Source organism: Takifugu flavidus, chromosome 21, assembly GCF_003711565.1.
Source record: "Takifugu flavidus isolate HTHZ2018 chromosome 21, ASM371156v2, whole genome shotgun sequence".
NCBI classification, from domain to species: domain Eukaryota; kingdom Metazoa; phylum Chordata; class Actinopteri; order Tetraodontiformes; family Tetraodontidae; genus Takifugu; species Takifugu flavidus.
Genome location: NC_079540.1, coordinates 11320286 through 11342667, shown reverse-complemented (window position 1 = coordinate 11342667; position 22382 = coordinate 11320286). Strand labels below are relative to the sequence as shown.

At 47.7% G+C, this 22382-nt stretch overlaps 4 protein-coding genes and 2 long non-coding RNA genes across 12 annotated transcripts; 3 read left to right on the top strand and 3 right to left on the bottom strand.

The window, feature by feature from the left end:
• LOC130518486 (uncharacterized) lies at positions 1 to 1411 on the bottom strand. The gene is made up of 2 exons (XR_008948043.1): positions 1247 to 1411; positions 1 to 573 (listed from the first exon to the last, which is right to left on the bottom strand). It is a non-coding gene; the product is annotated as an uncharacterized LOC130518486 (long non-coding RNA).
• On the top strand, positions 567 to 5122 carry LOC130518447 (GA-binding protein subunit beta-2-like). 3 transcript variants are annotated; one of them, XM_057021064.1, is made up of 8 exons: positions 567 to 1380; positions 2467 to 2574; positions 2741 to 2908; positions 3044 to 3238; positions 3339 to 3501; positions 3582 to 3758; positions 3839 to 3957; positions 4028 to 5122. In XM_057021064.1, the coding sequence occupies exons 2-8, from the start codon at positions 2467 to 2469 to the stop codon at positions 4367 to 4369; spliced, it is 1272 nt and encodes a 423-aa protein (XP_056877044.1). In that variant the 5' UTR covers positions 567 to 1380; the 3' UTR covers positions 4370 to 5122. The 3 variants fall into 3 exon arrangements, with proteins under 3 accessions (XP_056877044.1, XP_056877042.1, XP_056877043.1); XM_057021062.1 differs by having other exon boundaries at positions 4025 to 5122; XM_057021063.1 differs by having other exon boundaries at positions 573 to 718; positions 4025 to 5122.
• A 687-nt stretch (positions 5123 to 5809) lies between these two features.
• anp32e (acidic (leucine-rich) nuclear phosphoprotein 32 family, member E) lies at positions 5810 to 8503 on the top strand. Of its 3 annotated transcripts, none has more exons than XM_057021090.1 (7): positions 5810 to 5960; positions 6624 to 6773; positions 6865 to 6987; positions 7101 to 7260; positions 7441 to 7565; positions 7657 to 7675; positions 7753 to 8503. In XM_057021090.1, the coding sequence occupies exons 1-7, from the start codon at positions 5907 to 5909 to the stop codon at positions 7818 to 7820; spliced, it is 699 nt and encodes a 232-aa protein (XP_056877070.1). In that variant the 5' UTR covers positions 5810 to 5906; the 3' UTR covers positions 7821 to 8503. The 3 variants fall into 3 exon arrangements, with proteins under 3 accessions (XP_056877070.1, XP_056877069.1, XP_056877071.1); XM_057021089.1 differs by having other exon boundaries at positions 7098 to 7260; XM_057021091.1 differs by lacking the exon at positions 7657 to 7675 and having other exon boundaries at positions 7098 to 7260.
• Positions 8504 to 10361: 1858 nt separating this feature from the next.
• On the bottom strand, positions 10362 to 16743 carry plekho1a (pleckstrin homology domain containing, family O member 1a). 3 transcript variants are annotated; one of them, XM_057021010.1, is made up of 11 exons: positions 16403 to 16743; positions 15831 to 15980; positions 15088 to 15228; positions 14173 to 14277; positions 13881 to 13982; positions 13507 to 13803; positions 13323 to 13420; positions 13037 to 13211; positions 12855 to 12967; positions 12576 to 12772; positions 10362 to 12536 (listed from the first exon to the last, which is right to left on the bottom strand). In XM_057021010.1, exons 1-11 carry the CDS (start codon positions 16694 to 16696, stop codon positions 12028 to 12030), a joined length of 2181 nt encoding a protein of 726 aa, XP_056876990.1. In that variant the 5' UTR covers positions 16697 to 16743; the 3' UTR covers positions 10362 to 12027. The 3 variants fall into 3 exon arrangements, with proteins under 3 accessions (XP_056876990.1, XP_056876988.1, XP_056876989.1); XM_057021008.1 differs by having other exon boundaries at positions 10362 to 12772; XM_057021009.1 differs by having other exon boundaries at positions 10362 to 12772; positions 13884 to 13982.
• On the top strand, positions 15771 to 16948 carry LOC130518492 (uncharacterized). The gene is made up of 2 exons (XR_008948051.1): positions 15771 to 16065; positions 16268 to 16948. It is a non-coding gene; the product is annotated as an uncharacterized LOC130518492 (long non-coding RNA).
• On the bottom strand, positions 16916 to 21246 carry vps45 (vacuolar protein sorting 45 homolog). The gene is made up of 15 exons (XM_057021020.1): positions 21012 to 21246; positions 20241 to 20375; positions 20112 to 20172; positions 19918 to 19997; positions 19744 to 19812; positions 19530 to 19667; positions 19336 to 19446; positions 19125 to 19259; positions 18929 to 19042; positions 18683 to 18850; positions 18193 to 18351; positions 18005 to 18112; positions 17791 to 17912; positions 17549 to 17680; positions 16916 to 17455 (listed from the first exon to the last, which is right to left on the bottom strand). Exons 1-15 carry the CDS (start codon positions 21102 to 21104, stop codon positions 17374 to 17376), a joined length of 1707 nt encoding a protein of 568 aa, XP_056877000.1. The 5' UTR covers positions 21105 to 21246; the 3' UTR covers positions 16916 to 17373.
• Positions 21247 to 22382: the final 1136 nt, after the last annotated feature.

Below are 22382 nucleotides of genomic sequence, written 5' to 3'. Positions count from 1 at the left end.
TGGGTGACATGAGGAGACATTTATTTGGATTCTCTAATTGAACACGTTAATGTTTTTTTGTAGTATTTACGAAAAGTATATATTTTAAAAATGCATGCAAAATAACGACACATAGATTAAAAAACAAAATCATTTCAGCCAGTAAAATCTTCAGAATCTAAATTGAAATAAAACCCAAGATCCATACTTAAATCAATATTACTAGATTTTTAAATATGTAACATCTGGATTCACTTTCGCTGCACATCTCGTCGCTTTACCTTGGTTAAAGTCATGATTTCAGACGTCAGATGTGTTTGGACCCGAACATTTACATAAATTTCCTTTATAGAAATCAATAATTTGGAGATTTGCGTAGCTCTTTTTAATCCAATTTCCTAATTGACCTAACTCAAAAGTTTCTTCTTTCTTCACACTTAGCTCACATAACACAATCTAGTCACCAACTCCGATCAGAAGAGCAAACGGACGTTCGGACTGATTTTTAATCCGATTATCGACGTTTTCTCCGGTCCAGCCGCAGCGACGCCCCAAGCCCCGCCCACTGGGAGGTTAACTCACTCCGACTTCCACCTCCGGTGTCGAGAGGCCGCCATATTGGTTCAGGAAAAAAACACAAATAAAGTGTCTTCATTAAAGTTTTTGGACAGAGAATCACTCGTCCAAACCTGTGTTGATTCGCGAGAGATAAACACACGGAATCATAGGTGAAAACAAGGTAAAAGACCGGATATTTCACTTACTAACCGTCTGCATGCATTTAGGCTAACAGCTAACACGTCAATGGCGAAAACTAGCGCGAGTTAAAACGCAATGAAGACTGAGCTTCCTGTCTGGACTTTCAACATAAGATTCTTAGTTTTAAAATGAAGCGTTCAAACGTTTCGGCCTGTAGTTCAACAGAATTATTTCAAATTAAACCAATATAATAACTGTATAGTGTACATGCCAGCTGTGCATTTTCTGCAACACGATTCGAGGTCCCGCTGATGACACATTTAGGTTAAATCCAACGCATGATTTAATTCTGTAAAATATAACAAAGGAACTTCCATACAATCCGTTGGATCCAGAATAGACAACCTATGGACAGGTTACGCCCTGTGCTTTTGTTTTGAAGCCTACGATACAACTTCCTGCCAGCCGATGTCGTCGTGTAGTAACTTTGCGTAATAAACAAGCAGTCGCAGTGGCGCCTAATGTCCGAGTTTTGCGCATTGTAAATGGTAGTTTACATATTACTGACCTGTTTGTAAAACGCGACGAAAGAAAAAGACGCAAAATTTCTCCGACGTGAGTTGTTCCGTTTAGCCGGCTAGTTGCTAACATTAGCAGATAACAGCACTGCGGCGGACTCGTATTGTAGCAAACCTGGACGCGGTAAGTAGCTGCGCTGACCATTATTTTCTTCCTCTCAACAACTACATTTCACCCACTTGATAAATGTGTATTATGAGGAGTTGATGGGTAAAAAGCCCGAGGACGCTCGAGGAACGTCTACGCTTCAACAATGCTACTTAACCGGATGTGGAAGTAGTTTTTTCACCGTGTGTAAAATAGGAAATTTCTCTGAGACTTCCCCCGGAAAACCAACAACTTAATATCAAACAGTTTCCTGTCGGAGTAACTTTAAAAGTTTTGGGCTAAAATGTTGGATTATACGATTGCGTGTGGTTTAAATCGCAGCCAGGGACGCGGCACATGGCGGACTCTTTTCTGTCGTGAAGGCGCGTAAAATGGCTCCTCAGCAGCGGGCAGAAAAGCTCGTCTTCTCAGCACACGGTGACCCCGCATCCATTATCGGACAAGCGAATTCGCCCAGTCTCCTGGCTGTGGCCCAGTTTCCAAGCCATTGTGCCCAGTTAAAAACAGCCACCAGAACATCTTTGCACTATAAAAAAAACACGGGACGTGGCCTTTTAATTTGACAAAAAATACGATTTTTTTTTTCCGTTTGTAAAAGTTTAGTTTTTTAATTAGCGCGATTGTGCATACTTTTAAATATACTTTCAATTTTTAAACAGGAGGAAGTGGTCGACTGTAAGACTTTGAACCGTTATAATCAACTTTCCGCTAGGTTTTGATGATGATGATCCCGTCCCGATCTATAGGAACATATGGGAAGGACTTAGAGACAACAGGCGTCCGATAATTGATGCCGATGTTTTAGCCTGCGCTCGCTGACTAACCGCAAAGCTCGATTACTCACATTTGTTGACTCACAATGTTCACATTTGTTGACGTGGACAGTCTTAAAGTTTACTGTTGTTATTGTTCAACAGAAAGAGTCACTATTAATGCTTGAAAAATGATAAAAGACTTAATTATCCTTTCTGTGTTATCGTGATTGCTCTCGTTTTCCAACCCTCCCGCTTTATTCTTAATATTTCCACTTGCGTCTGCTGCTTATTGGTGTCGCATAGAAGAGTGTGACAGTCATAATTTTCGCGCGTGTGTGTGTGTCAGATGTCACTGGTGGACCTTGGGAAGCGTCTACTTGAGGCGGCCCGGAAAGGTCAAGATGACGAGGTCAGAAATCTAATGGCCAACGGAGCGCCGTTCACCACTGACTGGGTGAGTCTTTGTGGCACTCATTGTTTACACCCCTCCTTATTTCTATGGCAATGTTGTGTTTGTTATCCTGTAACAGAATAAACTGAACACTATGATGGAGAAGAATCTGTTATTTCAGTGTGGCTGGAGTCTTAATTCTGTCTCCCGTGTGTTCATCTGTCTGTAGCTGGGAACGTCCCCCCTCCACCTCGCGGCCCAGCATGGTCATTACTCCACTGCTGATGTCCTGCTGAGAGCTGGGGTTAGCCGAGATGCTCGCACCAAAGTGGACAGGACGCCACTGCACATGGCTGCTGCAGAGGGACACACCGTCATCGTGGAACTCCTGATTCGGGTACTTTTCACGCTCACATCAGTTACCTGTGGACTCAGGTGGTCCCAGATCACGTTGTAACATTGCAGGTTTCAGAACTTTTCTCATGTAGCATTTATGGTGCAGCTCTGATGTGTGCGTGTGTTGTTTCTTCAGAGTGGCGCCGACATCAACGCCAAAGACATGCTGAAGATGACGGCTCTTCACTGGGCGGCACAACACGGACATCACGGAGTCGCAGAGACGCTCATCAAACACGGCGCTGACGTGCACGCGCTCAGCAAGTTCGAAAAGACGCCATTTGACATCGCTGTTGACATCCAGAACACAGAGCTGATGCTGCTCCTGCAGGTAGGAACACATGTTCTTGCCTCACTGCTCAGGCTCACGACCCTTCACCCTCACTGAGGATGGTGTGTGTGCGTCTGTGTGTGTGTGTGTGTGTGTGCAGGAGGGCATGCAGAATCAGGTAAACATGAACCAGGTCAACCTGAACCAGATGAATGTGGAAACCAGCAGCTCCACCAACCAGCCACAGTTCATCATCCAGGGAATACCTGCCATCCAGGGGGGCGTGGTCAACCTGACCGAGCTGCTCAACAAGGCGAACGCAGGTAAAAATGGTGTTAATGTTAGTTAAGCTTCCAGTTTAGAATGCGCACAGGTCTGATGCTTCTGTCTTTTTTTGCTCCAGGGGACACCGAGGAAGCCATGGCCGCCAGCGCTCTGGACTCCAACATCCAGCACACTGCCGTGGTGAATGAGAGCGGCCAGAGGGTCATCACCATAGTTACAGACCAGCACGGTAACCTGCAGACCACCGGCGGGATGTCGCAGCCGTTCTTCGTCACCATGCAGCACGGACAGCAAAGTATGAACTTTAGAACAGGAAGCAGAGCCTGACGGCGTAACTGGGGCCCACTTGTTGATTCAAGGGCTGTTCCATTGTAGTGCTGGCGGTACCGGCCAACACGGTGACGGAAGAGGTGGTGAGTGAGGAGCCTCAGCCGCCTCCGTCCAGGAAGAGGAAGCTGGAGGTGACCAACAACCACAGTGACACAGGGGAGACGGTGAGTGGCCCCCTCATCTACAAAACTTTGTTACGAAATGTCCCTCCTACATGTTCTGCCACTTCAGCAGGAGCTTCTCCAGAGGCAACTACAGGAGGCCAACAGGAAGGCGCAGGAGTACCGGCAGCAGCTCCTGCAGAAGGAGCAGGAGGCGGAGGAGTACCGCATCAAACTGGAGGCAATGTCCCAGAGCCAGGCCAGCAAGGCAAACAGCACCGCCAGCGCCGCCGCCAACGCCGCCAGCCCGGAGGAGGTGGTGGGAGGCGAGGATGAGGAGGAGACGGCCGCCGGAATGGTGGACGAGGAGGGAGAGATGGTGGTGCTGCAGGAAGGAGGCATCATCATGGAGGGCGAGGAGGGTCAGGTGACGCTCGTGGAGACGGGAGGGGAGACGACAGAGGTTAGCTCCTAACACAGAGGGCTAGTCCAGAGACTGAGCGGAAGAGAAGGTGGGGGGTTTGAATCCCGATGACTGAGTAACGACACGAGGAGAGAAACAAAATGGCTTCCTAAGGAGGAGGAAGAACCTGAGTGACTTGGTTTGTACAAACGCACCATCAGGTTGCAGGTGGTTCTCTCATCTCATCCCTTTGTTTTCTGTCCAACCCAAGTCTTACCCTGCAGAACCAAATAAAAACAGAAGAAGACACTTCTGTTTGTAAGCATGACAACTTCCTGTTCCTGATGTTTTCCACTTTGATTAGAACTCAAATCATCCTCATCCAAACGCTGATCAGCTGAGTCAGCAGCTGGTGGTGACCTGCTCCTTAAACACATCGGTTCCATTTTAAACTGGTTCAGTTGTTCAGAATCAATCAATGCTATCATCATCGACGGTGATCCAGCCGTTTATATTTAGGCTCACAGTCCACTTCCTACCTGGTGTTTCCGGTCATTTCCACTTCCTGTGTGAGCCTGTGTGACAGGAAGTGAAAAAAGTCTTACATAAGTATGAACACTCAGCAGTTATTGGTAATTGGCCCAGCTCCTCTGATCCTTGCTTCAGTCTATTTTTATAAACTCAAACCAACCTTTTTTTCTATGTACATATAAAGTTGTATTTTTTTAAGTGTACCCTGAATGCCTCACCATCACAGCGACGCTGACACTGATGATGGCTGTCTAATGGTAATCTGATATATAAACATGCTTCTTTTTGAATAAATGCTGGTCCTTGTCTTTGATTCTGTCACATTGACACCCTCAGCTCTATCGTGGATTATTTACATTATTGTGCTCAGAACTGTGACTTTATCTGTCAGTCATGATTTATCAATACCAAACCCATCAAACGTCTTGATTAATGGGTTGTATTAGTGAAAGTAGCATCCTGTTTGGAGATCTGTGGTTGACTACAGAAACAGTTTACTGGTTGCTCATCTTAGTCAGACTGGTCCTGGAAATCTGGTTTTAAGAATTCAGGAAGGTTTGAGAAGAGATAAAAGTATGGACAGACTCTAGGTCATTGCACATGTCCAACAATTACCTGGACCACTGACAAACCTCATAAACTACAAGTGAATCATGAACTAAAAGTGTTCAGACACAGAACAATGAGGCTGAAGTTACAAGCCCCACACAACTGTAATTTGGAGGTCAATTTTAATTTTAAAAACGTGTCTGAAACAACCCTTTTATTTATAAAATCTTTTTCTGCAGTAAAACTGAAAACACCCAGATTTTGACATGTCTGAGACCGTTATGCGTTCATATTCTGTATTTTTCCCAGCTATAGCCACTAACTCACACTTGGGACGTTTGAAATCGACTGTTTAGCTGTCCGATTGTGGATTAAAGACATTAGACATGATTGACGGGTAAACTGACGAATCAGCGGCCAAAAACTGGCAGCGGGGCGGGGCCAGTGGGGGCGGGTACCTCCTCGGATCAGCGGAGCTCCTGAGGAGACGGCGCCGACCCACAGATCAGCGGAACTTTAACTTTGAGGAATGGATATGAAAAACCGGGTCAGACTGGAGCTTCGGAACCGGAGCCCGGCGGAGGTGAGTCGCTTTCCCGCACTTCACTCCGGCTTTGTCACCTGCATCTGCCCCGGAGGTGAAGGTGCTGCACGCGCGCATCATCACACGCTCTCGCTGTTCGGGTCGTTTCGGTCAGGTTCTGTTCGGTCCTGTTCATCATCATCATCAGCATCAAAGAGCTTCCTTCCACACTGTCGAACTTTTGCGGTACCCGTTTAACGTCCCCTCTGTGATTGGCTGTGATCAGTTACAAGTGATCCGGTTCCAATTAAAAAAAACAGCTGACGTCACTCCTGAGGAAGCTTCATGCGCGTGCGTGTTTAAGAGCGAGATTAAGAGATTAGCAATAAAGTGCACTCCAGTAACACAAACCAACAGTTTGGATTTTAAACCTGGCTCCAGTTTACTGGTCTTGTGTTAGGTGAAGGTTCAGGCCGTGGACGACAGATGGTGTGTGTGTGTGTGTGTGTGTGTGTGTGTGTGTGTGTAATCTCCTATAATCTGCGTCTCTCTTTCTCACAGACGCGCGCGCACACACACACACACACACACACACACACTGTCTTCTGGTAATTTAAACAGGAGTGAAAGAGGGAGTAAAACCAGTTTGGACTCTGGGTCACACACACGTGTCTTCATGTCAAATCACCGGTTCTGAACGTTGTCTCTGCCCGTCTCTCTCAGGTCCTGGAGTTGATTCTCGATAACTGTCGTTCCACAGACGGAGAGATCGAAGGTCTCACTAACGAGTTCTCTGAACTCGAGTACCTCAGTTTGGTCAACGTGGGTCTGGGCTCACTGGCCAAAGTGCCCTCGCTGCCCAAACTACGCAAGGTCAGTCACTGGCCTGGCTGGAGTCATCACAGCGGTTCTGAGGTGTTCCCCCCCCAACAAGGGTCCACATCTGCTGTGTTCTGTCCCTCAGTTGGACCTGAGCTACAATAACCTGAGTGGTGCTCTGGAGAAGCTGACGGAGAAATGTCCAAACCTGACGCACCTCAACCTGAGCGGGAACAAGATCCAAGATCTGACTCACCTGGAGACACTGGTGAGGGCGCACACACACACACACACACACACACACACACACACACACACACACACACACACACCACACACACACAGCACAGCTAACATCTCAGCTGGGTCCCACTGCAGCAGAACCTGAAGAACCTGCGGAGCCTGGAGCTGTTGAACTGTGACATCACGTCTGTAGCGGACTACCGGGACGGCGTCTTCCAGCTGCTGCCTCAGGTCACCTACCTGGACGGCTTCGACTGCGACGACAATGAGGCGTCAAACTCCGACGACGACGACGACGGTGAGTCCGAGGATGCGAACGTTCATCTCAGCACGTCGGCGACCTCCCCCCGTCAGCCCCAGTGCCCCCTAATGTATCCCAGGATTCATAGCAGCGTGGCACACGGTCACGTGATCGCGTGCGTTGCTGGGGGTGATGGCTCCATCCCAGCATATGAAGACTGGTTCTGTGTGTCTGCAGATGAGAGCGAGGAGGGGGCGGAGCTTCCTGCTGGCTACCACGATGAGGACGATGAGCATAAGGATGAAGATGATGCGGAGGTTGGACACGAGGGGTGGAGCTTTCACACACGGCCAGGTCATGAGGTGGGTGGGGTCACTTGTTGTTGTTGTCGTTGTTGTTGTTTGGCTTCAGCACATCTTTTTATTCTTTCCTTTTAATTTTTATTATCTTGAGGATGAGGAAAACGACGAAGGTGGGTGAAACATCGTTTGTGTTTCTGAAGCGCTGGGATGAAGGAGCCTGCTTTGATTGGTCATTTCCTGTCCATAGAGGAAGTGGCGTGCACTCAGGGACAGAAGAGGAAGAGGAGCGAGGATGATGAGAACAATGAAGACTGAAGAGTAGTTCGATCGGAACTCTCTTTAGAACCTTGCTCTTCATTCAGAACCGTCCAATCCCGTCTCATCTGGTTCCCATCAGCGCCTGCTGGTCTCTCCACTATGCACCAGTAGGCACCAGTATCACCTGACCTGACAGCTGAAGCTTCTGCTTCCAGTTGGAAGTCTGGATCTCTGGAACAGGAAGTGTCTCCTCAGAACTGGACACTAACCAAGACCAGTCCGAGAGCCCAGTATTACACAGTATCATGTCAAAGTCTTTAGAACCTGATTGACCCTTATAAATTATGATGTCATGTGATGCGTTCAGGTACTTCTGGAGATTAAACCTCTGGCAGTGACGTCATCCCTTAATGATTTATTTTAAAACCAATTAAGTTACACTAATTTGCTGCAAAAATGTAAAGATCAAACTTTTTCATAGTTTCTGTTAAATTATTGAAATGTTTTAGGTATTTTAATTGAAAAGCAGCTCAACACCTGAGATGTAATAATATAATCTTTATACTCCTGCGGTCAGGTGATCTGAACGTTGCTTGGGTCCATCTGTCCGGTTGAGGTGATCGAACTTCCTCTGGCACTGTGCGTAAAAACCTGATTATTGATTGATTGATTGATTGATTGATTATGTAACAGAATAAAACCTGAATAAAAACAAAATTAATTTAAATTCATTCACAAAATATATACCTTGACTGGATCTTTAAACATGATCTTATTTTCAGGAAGTTCAGAGTGTGTCAACATAAGTTAGTAACTGGTTGATGGGTCCATTTAAATGTTTTAAAAGTATATTTTTAAAAAAACGAAAAAAACCCTGCAGTACTCAGATTTGGGCTGTTGCAACGCCTCGTGTGTCCTGTAGGGGGCGGTGTCGCCCCGTCAGTGATTGGCTCGAGCGTCTGATGGTTCAGTTTGTTTTTACCTGTTAAAGAAGAGCAAGTTTACTAAAACACGCGTGACATTCGAAGCAAAAAGATGTTATAACTACACTTTTGTGTGACTGCTTCTTGTCCAGGCACAGCTTCTGATCCTCCTCGTGCCTGATCAGCTGATCACAGCTGGGATCGGAGCAGATCCTCCGTCTTCTTCTGATAACACGCATATTTCAACTTTCAGGAGGGAGGATTGAACATCACCTGACCCGAGGAGCCACGGGAAGAGATTCCAACCAAAAACTGAACCAGTCAGACCAGTTCATGAACTAAAACAATAGATCCAAGAGTGATCAATGACTGGAAACACTGATTGATTACAGGGCACAGGACAATCAGTACTGATCAATACAGCAGTGTGTGTGTGGTGTGTGTGTGTGTGTGTGTGTGTTATAAAAATAACATGATGACCAAAAGCTTTCAGATCAGCCATTAAATATTTCAGAGGTTGGCGCAAACACACACACACGCACCCTAACACACACTGTTGTTGGTGTGAGCTGTGGGATTCATGACATCATGGTGACCTCAGCTGTTAACCACGATAACATGATAATAAACAGGAAGTATTTTTAGTTCTGTTGCTACGACAACCACTCCTCTTCCTCTGCCAGGACCAATGAGGACAGAACAAATGAGGAAAGGAGGCAAGGAAACAAGGAAGTGAGGAGCAAATGAGGACGAGGTTCTGAAAGCTGCAGGGCTCTGAGTCACACACACGCACACACACACACACACACACACACACACACACATGAACAGTCCTCTGTATTTGTTTTAAATGGACAAAGTGAGTCTGACTTCATACTAGGGGTGTGTGTGTGTGTGTGTGTGTGTGAGTGTGTGTGTGTGAGTGTGAGTGTTTAATTATGGATGTCATACGAATAACTAAAACAGAAGCGTCAGATGTGCGAGCGAGCACGATAACACGAAGGGGGAGAATAAATAATTGATTATTGTGATGTGAACATGAATCAACTGGCTAAAACAGTTAGCTAATACTGTTTATACCCACCCACACGCACAGTTAGCAGGTTTTTCACGTGTTTTCTGTTACAGAAGATCTAAAATGCAGTCACTACTTTAGCGAATAAACAGGTCACATGACTGCGGGATGGAGAGAATATCGTCCAAAAAAGAGATTAAAGTATCTCACGTGTCCTCTGAGAGTGGGATAGTGGGAGCTCATGATGGCAGTGCAACACATCTGGACACACACACACACACACACACACACACACACACACACACGTTTGGGTCTGATCTCGGAGGCAGACTAAAGGTCTGATGTGGATTTCTGTGTCAAGACAAACAGACACACATGATCGCAGCACATTAAGCATGATGAAATGCTCACGCATGCATACGCAATCATAAAATCCCTCTGTCACACACACACACACACACCACACACACACACACACACACACAGAGGTGGAGCTGTGTAATGGAGCGATGCTGCTCGTCCTGCCCTACATCTGCTCGCTGACCTCCCTCTGCCTGATTTAAACTTTCCCTAGCTTCACAGATGCTAACGGCTCACAGCTAACTGAATGGTGTTGACCCTCGACCTTCTAATTGTCACCTCATTCAACCGAAGGATTCATTCTTCTTTGTTTTTCACAGGTTTTTTTTAATTTTTGCACCATAAAACAAGTTTTTAAAGTTCACAACAGAAATGAAAGTTGTGTCTTTTGTCCTAAGTCGCCGACCAACGAGAAGTCACATTTACAAAATCAGCAGCAGAAATTTACAGTGAACAAATGAAATTAAATACAATTTGGTCCAATAGACCAAAGCAAACGTTCCTATATTAAAACAGTAAAGGTGACTAACTTGTTATCCACAGCGTGACCTGCTATGGCGCCGTCTCTAAAAGGGTCGATCGCTCGATTAGCTTCAGATCGGGCCTGAAATGTGCACGTTTCATTACATCAGCATCAGGCCTGACCTGTGTTATTAGTGCGGATTCAGTGTTTTTCTGCACACGGTGCCCAAGTGATCAATACCAGTCGACAGCAGCTGATAATCAATACACAATCAAGAAACTTCACAGTGTTCCGCTGCTGCCAAGTCTGATAAAAACGCTAACATTGACAACAAAAGGCTAACGACATGAAATCATCCAAATTTGTGTCCAAGAGGTGTTTTTTTCACTACAACAAGTACATTATTGTTTAACGTCTTTAAGACAAAAACTTCCTGTAAATCATCATCAACTGATCTCAAACTAAGACGTCACAGATAAATTCATTAAAAATCGTGTCCGGTTGCACATGTTAAAAAGGGGCGTGGTCAACATGAACCAATCAAAACACTGCAGTGAACATGCACGTTGAGCTAAAAGAACAAACGCAATAATCAACAATAGAAACATGCAATTCCACAACACGGCGGGTCCCTGGTCTGGTTCCTCTGGAGGTTCTGGTTCCTGTTTACAGACTGGACCTGGTATCATTAACAACTCAACAGTTTAAAAAGGTTAAATTACTTCGCAGCAAAGATCAGGACCAAGCGAAATAAAGGCTGGGATTGAAAGGCCTGGCGCCCCCTGCTGGTGCATAAATGTCACTCTTAGTTTCCTAAATGTGACTTTAGTACAATGTTGTCAGGTTGGATCACAGATTACATATCTCGCTAGCGATCCAATGATGCTAACGGGCTAAACCTCAACCTTACGTTGAGTCCCTGATAAACACTTATTGCCTATTACCTCGTCCCTAAGGGAGGTGATCGCCCCCTGGTGGCCGCATGCAGCCATAAACTAAGCCCCGCCCCCTCCAGTCTTCTAGAACGCCACTCAAAGGTTGTGACTGGCCCCAGTTTGGCCCCAGATGACTGATGAGCTCCACCGTCGTTATTTAAGTCTTTAGCTGTTCACTTTTATAAAATCCCTGATTGTAGTAGAAAATCGACCCTGGAAAGACTTTTGTGATTAAACCTGATCATTTATAAAAATTGTTTCAAGACAAATCTCACATAAATTAGTGACCCCCCGCCCCCTCTCTGCACCACCACCACCACCACCACCACGTTGTGCTCTTTATTGCTGAACTCCTGGTATAAAATCTCGTAATAAAACTGGAAAACCTTTGAAAAATTGGGAATTATATTAAAAACAGTCCCTTTTCAAATTTCCAAAACCCAAACGTGTCTTTGGAAAAAGACTTTGCTGGGAATGAAGCAGAACTGTGCCGCGACTGGAGAAGATTTCAGACATTGCAGAGAGTTCTGCTGGTTTCCAAACGATCCACATTTCTGCCCCTCCCTCCTCACGCCTTCTCGCCGTCCTCCTCGGGAGATGTTGGCGAGGCCATCGTGTCTGACTCGTCCGTCATGGCTGGCGTCGGCATCATCTTCTCGTAGGTTCTCCTGCGCTGGCGCCGGAGCGTCTGGCTCTGCAGCTCCTTCACCTCCTGCAGGACTTCCTGAGCCTCCTTCCAGGAGGACACCGCCTCCTCCAGCAGGCGCTCTGCCTCAGCACGCTGGCTCGCCACGTCAAGGTCGTCTTCCCTCAGCAGGACCGGCGAAGGAGGGGACACACACGGGTTGTCAGCGGTTCTGGAATGTGAGGACTCAAAGGATCCTGATGGGCTCGGTGAGGTCTTCTGATCCGAACGAGGTGATCCCGGATCAGAACCGCAGGTTTCCGATTTTTGCAACAACGCAGATCCTGATTTCACCTGAGATGTGTTCGAACCCCGAGTATTTGGTTCAGGCGAGTTCTGTGCAGCAGGAACATCCTCTGGGTCTGGACCTGAGCACCTGGATGGACCCTGCACCTGTGGTGAGGAACCCGCATCAGCTGCTGTGAGCTGCAGAGACTCTTTGGGTTGAGGAGAATCTTTGGTTCTAGTGGCAGGAGAACTGGATCCTCTGGATCGAGGTGAGTCGGCCCCTTTGGTCCGATTCCTCTTGGCTTTAGATCGGGGAGATTCTCTTCCCCTCAGACGGGGGGAATCTTTGCCCCGGAGGCGAGGGGAGTCGCTGCTCCGGCTCCTGGGCGACCCAGAGGATCTGCCGAACCAAAGAATCTGTCACAATCTGGGATGTGCGCACGGATCAAGCAGAAACATTAAGCATGCTTTCGAGGACCGACCTCGAGTGGGCGGAGTCTGCACCCCGGAGGTGGTGGAGGCGAGGAGAGTCGACGCCCTTCAGGTAAGGCGAGCCGCCTCCTCGCTCCCGCTCCACTTTGGCCTTCTGCAGCTCCTGTGAGTCAAAACCAGTTTTAGAACATTTCAGAACATCCATTGACCTTCAGAGACGCCAACGTCTGACCTGCAGCCGCATCTCCTCCAGAAGCTCCTGGGCTCTCTGCATCCTCTGAGCGATGAGGCTCTGCAGCTGACCCACCGGCTGCACCGGAGACGCACTTCCTGCTGCACTTCCTGCTGCCTCCTCGGTCGGACAACGACGGAGGGCGGACCGCAGCTCGGAGCGGATCATGGCAGGTCTGAGGGAGGTGAGAAAGAGACAGAAACCTCTTGAGTTCCTGTGATCTTCTGGATGAAGGATTGAGCAGAACCAGAAGGTGGGAGCTTTGGACCAGGTGGCCGAGGTGTACCTGGAGGACAGCACTTCGTCCATGGAGGCACAGCGGCTCCGAGCGTGCGCGATGAACCTCTTCCCTGGTTGTGGTGTCCGAGACTGAGCCTGAAGAACCTGTAACCCCACAGTTGGAACCTAATCAGGTCTGTCTGATTCCCGTCCAGCTTCAGAATACAGAACAGAAGCAACTCGAACCGAACCTGGTGTTTCTTGTGGACCTTTGCAGCATCCAGGTGGGAGCTCTTCCCCCAGGACCTTTCACTGCCCCTGGGCAGACTGCTCGTCTTCACCTTGGGCTCCTTGGACGTCACGCGCAGCTTCGATACGTCCGTGTCGGCTCGCTGGCGAGATTGGATCAGGTCCGTCTGCACGCACGACCCCTCCATCTGCAGGTCGTTCTCCCAGGAATCGTCACAGTCGTCGTCGTACTCCTGAAGGGCACCATCCTCCTCCGCAACTAGGTCAAGGGTCAGCATGCCATGGGAGGAGGTGGAGGCCTGTGAGGAGCATGAAGATGAGGGGGGGTTACTGGCAGCCGCGTTCACCATCGGATCTCAGACAGAACAGCCGGTACCACCGCCAGGAGGTGTCCTCTGGTGGGCAGGCGGCGACTGTAGGGGATCTTCGCTCGGTCTCTGGTGGGGTGAGCCAGCACGCCATCCTCCTCGATAGTCACCTGATCACACAAACACGTCAGGTTCTCTAAAGTAAGCTAACGTTTTCAACGGTTCTGAACCAGAACTGGATGAAGCGGTCCGGTTGGGTGCGTGTGTGTTCCTGAACATCTGCTTAGCGTCGACGCCTTCATGAAAGGGAATTGCGTCATACCGCGGCAGATTTAACACATCAAAGGAAGGAGGACCGACCTCATCAAAGGATCGGTTCTTGGCTCTGGTGACAGCCACGTTGAGGGCGTTGATCCATGATTCCTTCTCCTCAGGACTGACTGCAAGAAACAGAAGGTTGGGAACCTGCAAAGATGCACCGTGTTACCGTCCGTCTTCAACTTCACACAGAAAAAGGTCGTTATCATCACAGAGGTCAGACTTTTAAAACAGGATGGACGTTCTTCGACCTGCTGACGGGAACCGCAACACATCTGGACCTGCTGACCTTCCTGGACCCTGATTCTCTCCCACTAATGTTTTGGTTTATTTATTGTAAAACACTGCGAACACGTGGCTTCCTAAACGTATCGGACCTCTTTTCACTCCCGAACTCACCCAGAGTCCAAAGGGCTCAGGAAGAGAGGCAAATTTGAGGGTTTTTTCGGCCGACTTGCTGATTCTCTTCAGCTGCAGCGGAATCAAACGTGAAAGTGCTGCAGGGATTTTTCTGTTGCATCATCATCCCACTAACAGGATTGTGCAGATTAAACCTTCCACAAGAGGGAGAAACAACACGCTTGGCCAATCTCAGATCTGAACTAATCCGGCGACCCGGAGGAAACCCACCAATCAGGGCGCAGACACAAAAACACGCAGCTCGCACGTGCACGTCAACAAGCTCCATATTAAAGGGCAGAATAATGATAATTACAGACTAAATTATTAAATTGTCCAAAACAGAAGATTCTCTCGTTCACACTGATCATGTGACCCAGCATGGCCGACCACCTCTCCGGCCCCGTGGACCCGGCTGGTCCGGATCACACCTCCAGAACCTCTCACCCACTTTCATCTCACAGTGGGAGGAGAGTTAATCACCGTGCACGGCCCTCGATGCTTATTTAGATGAAACAGCGCCGGTGCTGCTGTGATGTCCCAGTGGGACGTACTCACGCTGTTTCCGGGCCTTTTGCAGCGCAGCAGAATAAAGCGGCTGTGGTTTTTCTTGCTCCGACTCTTTGCTTTGCGAAGCTCCTCGGAGCGCTCGTAATCGGCCAGATGGAACACTTCCTGTGCTTTACGGTCGTCTTTTACCTGCAGACACAGAACACATTAGCACCAAATTAAACTGAAGAAAAACTCGTCTTATACGTTAACGTCACAGCAGCGACCCACAGCTGACCGCACAAGTGTTCAAATCAGACACCATTGGTTTTTCTGAGTAAACTCAGCATATTTTAATTCTAATCAGGTCAGCAGGTTTTCTATCAGGCTGTGATGTCAGAGGTCACATGACTCCTGACGGTGACGCAGCACCATCCAGGTATGAATCAGCATCGCTCAGGAAGATTAACCTGAACCACAGAACAAACACGATTTTGGTTCTTCTGGAGCTAGAAGATTTTATTATTAATAGGGAACCACGCAGGGCCTGTAGCGCCCCCTGCCGGCCGAGCAACATCAGCCACCTCTGGCATTTTCTCCCGTCATCAGAGTTCTAAAACCTGCAAATGCTGCTGAATTTTAATGATTACACCTAACCTGAGTGGAGAGAAAGGGAGATTCTTGAGATTATGATGATGGTGTAGGCGAGTTAAAGAGGAATCGTGAACAAATCACACAATCAATCACTCTGAGCGGCAGAAAACTACCCACAATCCTCTCTGATAGCGTGCAGACATCAGCAGGCGTCTCACCTCTTTCTCAGAGATGTAGAGGTGTTCTCCTCTGAGGATCATGAAGCGGTTCCTCCACAGTTCTCTGAAGATCCCGCGGCCGCAGAACTTCCTGATCCAGCCCACTTTGTCCGGCTGCTGGGTGGGCTGCTGGCCCGAATCCTGGACCCCCTGAAAACCCACAAAGAACCAACGGAGAAGACTTTAGAAGACAACAGGAGCATTAAGTGCGCACACAAGACACTACGGCGCACTGGTAAGCCCACTTTCCTCTGCACCTGATGGTATCCCATAATAGTATCACGAGCATCTCGGGGGCCCATTCATCAGAAAGTCTACTGGTTACTTTTCTTTTCGTATATAATACTACTTGTGCTATGCTGTAGTGTCAGTGTTTTCACTGAATTAATACTGCAGCAAGCCTTCATCACTTCATCATCGTCCCTTTTTATCTTTAGCCTGAACCGGGCTGATGAAGAGGAGCAGATCTTCATCACCAGACCGCGTCGGAATGGTCGGACGGACGGATGGATGGATGGACGGATGGATGGATGGATGGAAGAATGATGCAGATGAGCAGAACGCGTTCCTACCCGTTTGCTCGCCGCGCTCTTCTTCATTCTCCTCAGAACTCGCCGGACGATCACACGGACGCGGAGGTCGGTCCCGGTCCGGCGGAATGTTCGGCGGCACCACAAAAGCTCCGAGTCCGGTAGATCCTGCACCGATAACCCGACCGTTTGCTTCTCTGCTCGGTGTATGCGTGTGTGTGTGTGTGTGTGTGTGTGTGTGCGTACAGATGCTCTCTCTCTCTTCATCGTCACGCGTGAACGCGCTCGGACACGTGATCGCGCGCTGTATTTGTAATTAGAGCGCGACTCCGCCATCTAGCGACACGACCTGGAATAACAGTTATAATAACGACTGCGCCGCTTAGGTTTGGTCTTTGTATTATTGTGGTTTAAATTTGTTTAATAATGATATGAACAGCCACTGAAGCAACATTTAATACAGGTTTTGAGGTAAAGGTTGACTTGAGGGTTTGATCTCCATTGTAATTTTGTTCTCAACTCATCAGGTCCTCCATTAACGCTCAACTTCATCACTTATCAGTAAAAACATCAGTTTTATTCATTTCAGCAGTCTGACATTGTTCTGGTTCTGTTGGGACTAATACAAGATCAGGAGAACACCAACTCAACCGCAGCATTACCTTTAGCTCAGTAAGCTGGAGGTTTTTACAGACTGTCCGCAGCACTTTCAACTGCAGCAACGCACGGACACTTGGTATTGATCAATAAGTGACTACAGATCAAATGCTGGAAAGTGACAGGCATCCATCTCCAAACAGAATCTTCCACGGAGATGAGAACACATAGCAGAACACACTGCTTTACTAGTTGGTGGGAGTTGATTACTGGACTGGATCCTCCATCAGATTCCGAGTGTGTCAGATTTGTTATGAAAAGCTCAGAGTGGTCAAAACAACAGGGATCTTATTTTTTACATTTAACCTACAACACACGAACACAGGTGGAATGTTGCTTCATCTCCTACAAAATATTCAGTTTCGGTTACTATGACGACCGGTTCCTGCTGGTCTGTCGCTGCTGTGACCTGTTGCTGACATCACTTCCTCCAGGAAACTGAGAGAAGAATATACGTTCAGGTGAAGGGGAGGTGTTTCACAGGAGGCACCAGGTTCATTTCTGTGGTGCTGAAGACTGACAGGTCCTCACCTGTTGGTGTTGTGGATGGAACTTCCTCCCAAAACGATGCGGACTCCAGGTGAGCTGCGGTTCAGGTTGTAGACGCTGAGAGCTTCTTCAAATGTGGCACCACCAATTATGAAGACAATGATGTCCTGAGGCCTGTCTCAGGCACACGTGCACGCACACACACAGAATAAATCAGTTGTGACACCTATCAGACATCAATAAGTACAGTAACCTGTACGTGTGTGTGTGTGTGTGTGTGTTACCTGTCTCGGAGGCTGCTGGCGCCCAGGTAAGGAAACTGACTGTCTTTCAAGCGACCTTTGATCAGCTGATCCAGAGTGTCATTGAGGAGAGGTTGATGCTGAGTATACACATTCTCCACACCCTGGTAACACACACACACACACACACACACAGGTGAGTCCCTCTTTCTGCAAGCGTGTGTGTGGATGTGCGTGTGTGGGTGTGTGTGCATACTGAGAAGCCTTTGAAGAACTGTTTGGTGATGGCGACGGCGTCTGTAGCCGTGATTAGGTCACTTCCTCTGACCCTTTTCCCTCCATACTCCACCACTGACTTCACCATCTTAAACACACACACACACACACGTGACTTCCTGACCAGTTGTCTCCAGCTGGGACGTGCTGTTGGTGTGATGACATTACCCTGCGGTGTCGCTCAGATACTCCCCTCTTGCTGAGCTCATCCATCAAAGCCGGCAGGATGCTGCTGCTGTGGCGTTCGTATCTCAGAGCGTAGAGCATGACGAGGCGGACGGCGTCCAGCTCTGTGACACGCGGGTTCTGCAGGAGCCGCCGGACCTTCTACAGAAAGCCCGAAAACATTGTTCTCCGTCACGCTCACCAGCTGCACAACATCAGGCTTGTCCTTTGTCTTGTTGGTTTAACAGTTTATCAATTGCAGTCCCACAAACACCCCACAGTGTACTTGATGACACATCATGCACGTGCATACACACTTCTTATTTCCACAGCAACAAGAGAAACATCATACTTTAAGTTGCATTGCTGATATAATTCATGTTAAAATACAGGGTCCACCCTTTAGGGGGCAGCACAATTCCACTGACGTTCATGTTTAGCTTGTCATTAGTGCGTAAGAATGTGTGTAGTGTTCCAGGTGTGTGTTGGCTACCTGCTGGGCACTGGAATGGTCGTTCTGACAGGCCAGCTCCTGCTCCACCTCTGAGACTTCCATCAGCCGACGTTCCGACACCAGCCGAGACAACTCCCCGACCACTGTCACGTGTTTGGACACGGTCCCAGACATCTTTTTAAACTGGGGGTAGTTCTCAACAAAGGCCTGAAGAGAAAGGGAGAATGTGTGTGTGTGACATCGACACTGACAACCACCTGTCTCACCTGTCTTTGTGTGTCTGACCTTCATATCGGAGATGGACTCCAGCTTCTGTTGTCCTTTTGGTTTTTTCTTCTGAAAATCCTCCATCAGGTTTTTAATGTTGGTACCAATTTCCCCAAAATTCAGGTACAAGTTCTAAGACACACACAGTTTTATTAGGCTGGACTCAGGTCGGGTCACATGGTTACCTGGACACATCACAGGTGAGAGGACTCACATTAGCGTAGAACTCATCGTTATCTGCAGAGAGGACCACCTCCCTCAGGTCTTTACTGATCCCGGGGACCCTGGACAGGTCGATCCGGTTGTTGTTAAGTCCCAGGAGCTCATGGACCATGGCCTGGTACGTCCACTGCAGGACAGGACAAGACACACATTAGAACCAAAAGTTTGATTTGGAAACTGTGGATCACGATGTGACCGCGCACCTGATTGAGCAGAGGTGTGATGGCGTCGTCGCTGCGGTCGAGGATCAGCAGCACAGGAGGAACTTCCGTCTTCCTGAAGTCAAACAGCTCGTACTCCTTTGTGATGATTTGCTGACGGAGAGAAGAGAACGTGTCACACGTCCAAATAAACGCGCGTGAGCTCGCATGTGATGAGGGGCTGTTGCCCTGGAAACCTTGACGCTCTCTCCGAGCCGTTTAGCCATGTCAGACGACAGCTGGTAGCGGATCATTGGACATTTCTTCAGAGCCAGCAGGACAGAGGTCAAACCATGAGTACAGCGAGACAACATGGAGGAGTCCCAGCTGCGCCCCTGAAAACATGGAAATCACCATCAACCGAATCTATCCAAGCAAAGGGAACAAGTGCGACGGTGTGTTCTCTCTCACCCTGGCCACACCCTGCAGGTTCAATGAGAACAGGTGAGGATTGACGGCAATAAAATCTCCGTAAAACTCCTGCAGACACAAACAAACACAGTTCAAATCACAACATCTTACTGTGACCAACAACGAGGAGCCGCGGTGACCCCTGAAAGATCAGCATTTGGTCTGAACCCTCACCTGCACCTCAGCCACCACCTCCTGTTCATCAGCCTCAGCCAGAGCTTTGATTTCACTCTTACTGATCACGTTACTGAAGTCTGGAACACACACACACACACACACACACACACATGCGCGTACGCATCAGTGTTTAAGCATTAGAAGACATCAGACAGTCCTGTCTCCTCTGTCTCCTGCAGTCAGACACTTACAGATGAAGTAGACGCTGTATTTCGGTCGTCTAAGCTCCTGGATGAGTTGCTCCACATTCTCCTGCAAAAGGCAGACACTGGTCATCCTGGTTACTATGGTTACATCCTGTGGGGGTCAGGCACGAGTACCTTGGTGGGTCTTAGAAAGCAGATGGCCTTCAGGTGTTTCATGTTGTCTCTGTTCTTGGAGTCGATTCGCTCAAACAGATAGACTTCCTTCTGCAGGATTTCTGACTGAGTGTACACCACACTCACAATGCTGGTCTACACACACACACACACACACGCATAATAAAAGGGAGATCTGTGGTTCCACTGCCTCACTGAAAGCATTTTTCTCCCGGTTAGGACAGAAACCCCGGCTGGATTTTGTCCCTGGGGGCCGCCTACTGGCCCCCCTGGTTTGACAGAACCCCCTACTGACAGGTCAGTGCACCAAATTCCATTTAAAAATCCAATCCGCTTGGCATGTTCTGACATCGGTGGCAATAGAAATTTCAAATAACTCGATTCAGTTTAGTGTGGAGAAAAGACGGTGTAGTTGGCTGCACACACAAAAACACACACTCTAGACTCGGGGACACGTGTATTGCCCAGTCATGGGCAACCATGGAAACCTATAACTTTCAGGTGTATAAGGATTTGGTGCCAATAATGTTTATAAGGCGAGAGAACTGTATTTAATAGATTTTACTAGTTTAATGAAGCTATTGAATGACAACAAATGACTGGCTGTTGTCTGTGTTCTTCTTTATTATCAATTTGGCGATTTGATTCTGTAATAAAACGTAAAACAGGTTTGAAGTACAGTCCTCAGTACAAGACTTGCCCTAACAGGCTGGACCTGCCTGGTCCCGATCACAGCGGGGCCTGTAGCGGCTGCGGCCGGAGGACTCTCACCGTTTCTCGGTCCATCAGCAGAACCTTCATCCCGGGTCCACTGTTCTCAATCATTTTGGTGACATACTGCTTCACAGCGAGCGTCACGTTCATGGTGGCGACGCAGAAAGTCAACGACAAGAAAAGGAGCAGAGAAAGCCGACAACAGCGGAGGAGCTCTGGGGAAAACCAGCTGAGCTGATGCTACGAAAACATCGCTGCGCGTTTACTTCCGGGTCTCTGACGTCACTAGCGCGTCCGCGTCACGCGGTCATCCAGATACAGATTTCGGTCATTTTAATCCAAGAATTAATTCATAAAAGTCTAGTATTTTTTTGATGTGCTTTGTTAAACTAAATAATCGATCGTTTATTCAGTACATTTTAAATTAGGGAGAAGAATTATCCTTCACATTAAAAGGTACACATAGTTTTTTAATATGCATAAAACAACAGGGAGCGTTAGGATAGATTAACATAAACGTCATATGCTAAAAGACTTTAATCCATCCAGCTAATAGTCAGCCTGACTAAAATCAGAGTTCGCTAATATGTGTTCATACTATATTAAAAAATATTGTTCCATTTGATATTTGATTCTGTACATGTTTCACCTGTTTAAAACACGCTGGCTTAGATTGACAACGCACACTGAGACTTAAGTCTTTTCCGCCAATAAATTCTGATTATTATGATGTAATAGATCACATCTGGATATTTTTGGGTGGATTTTCTTTGCAAAAGCAAAACAGGACCGCGCTGCCTTTATTGAATGTAAATATACAGTCAAAAATCTAAATTTGATGAGACAACTCCTGCTTCGTGCTCTAAAAATCCACTAAAGCTTTGTTTTAACCCACATGAGCCTGACGATGAAGTTAGCTTCAGCCAAAACCTCGTGTTCCTGTTAGTTTAGAGGACATGCAAAAGTGTGTGAAACATCGTGAAATCCCAGGCAAACACGCCCCACACCACAGGAAGTTAGCTATGACATCTGGCGAAAATGTAGCAAATAATCATGCAAATTCATAAACTGTTAGAAACTAAGCAGGAGTGTTTAGCGTTAGCATGCTATCAGTTAGCAATATTCAGTATGCGCAACAAAAATGGGGTAATCTGGGTCAACTAGGACTATTGGTGCGATGTTGTTTATTTTTCTGTGCTCTGTTATGGGTTGCGCTTTGCCCGATGAGCAATAAAATATTTTAAATTATTTCAGTTATACATGCCATTATTCTGCACTTCGCAGCAGATATCAATCCGCCGTTAAACAGGTCTTATCTACATAATGAGATGGGTTGGTGGAAGGATACTCTAGTGCCCTCCACGTTACACAGCCGTGAACAGTGTGTAATGGCTCTCTGCTAACACCTCTCGGTCATGAAGCTCGTGG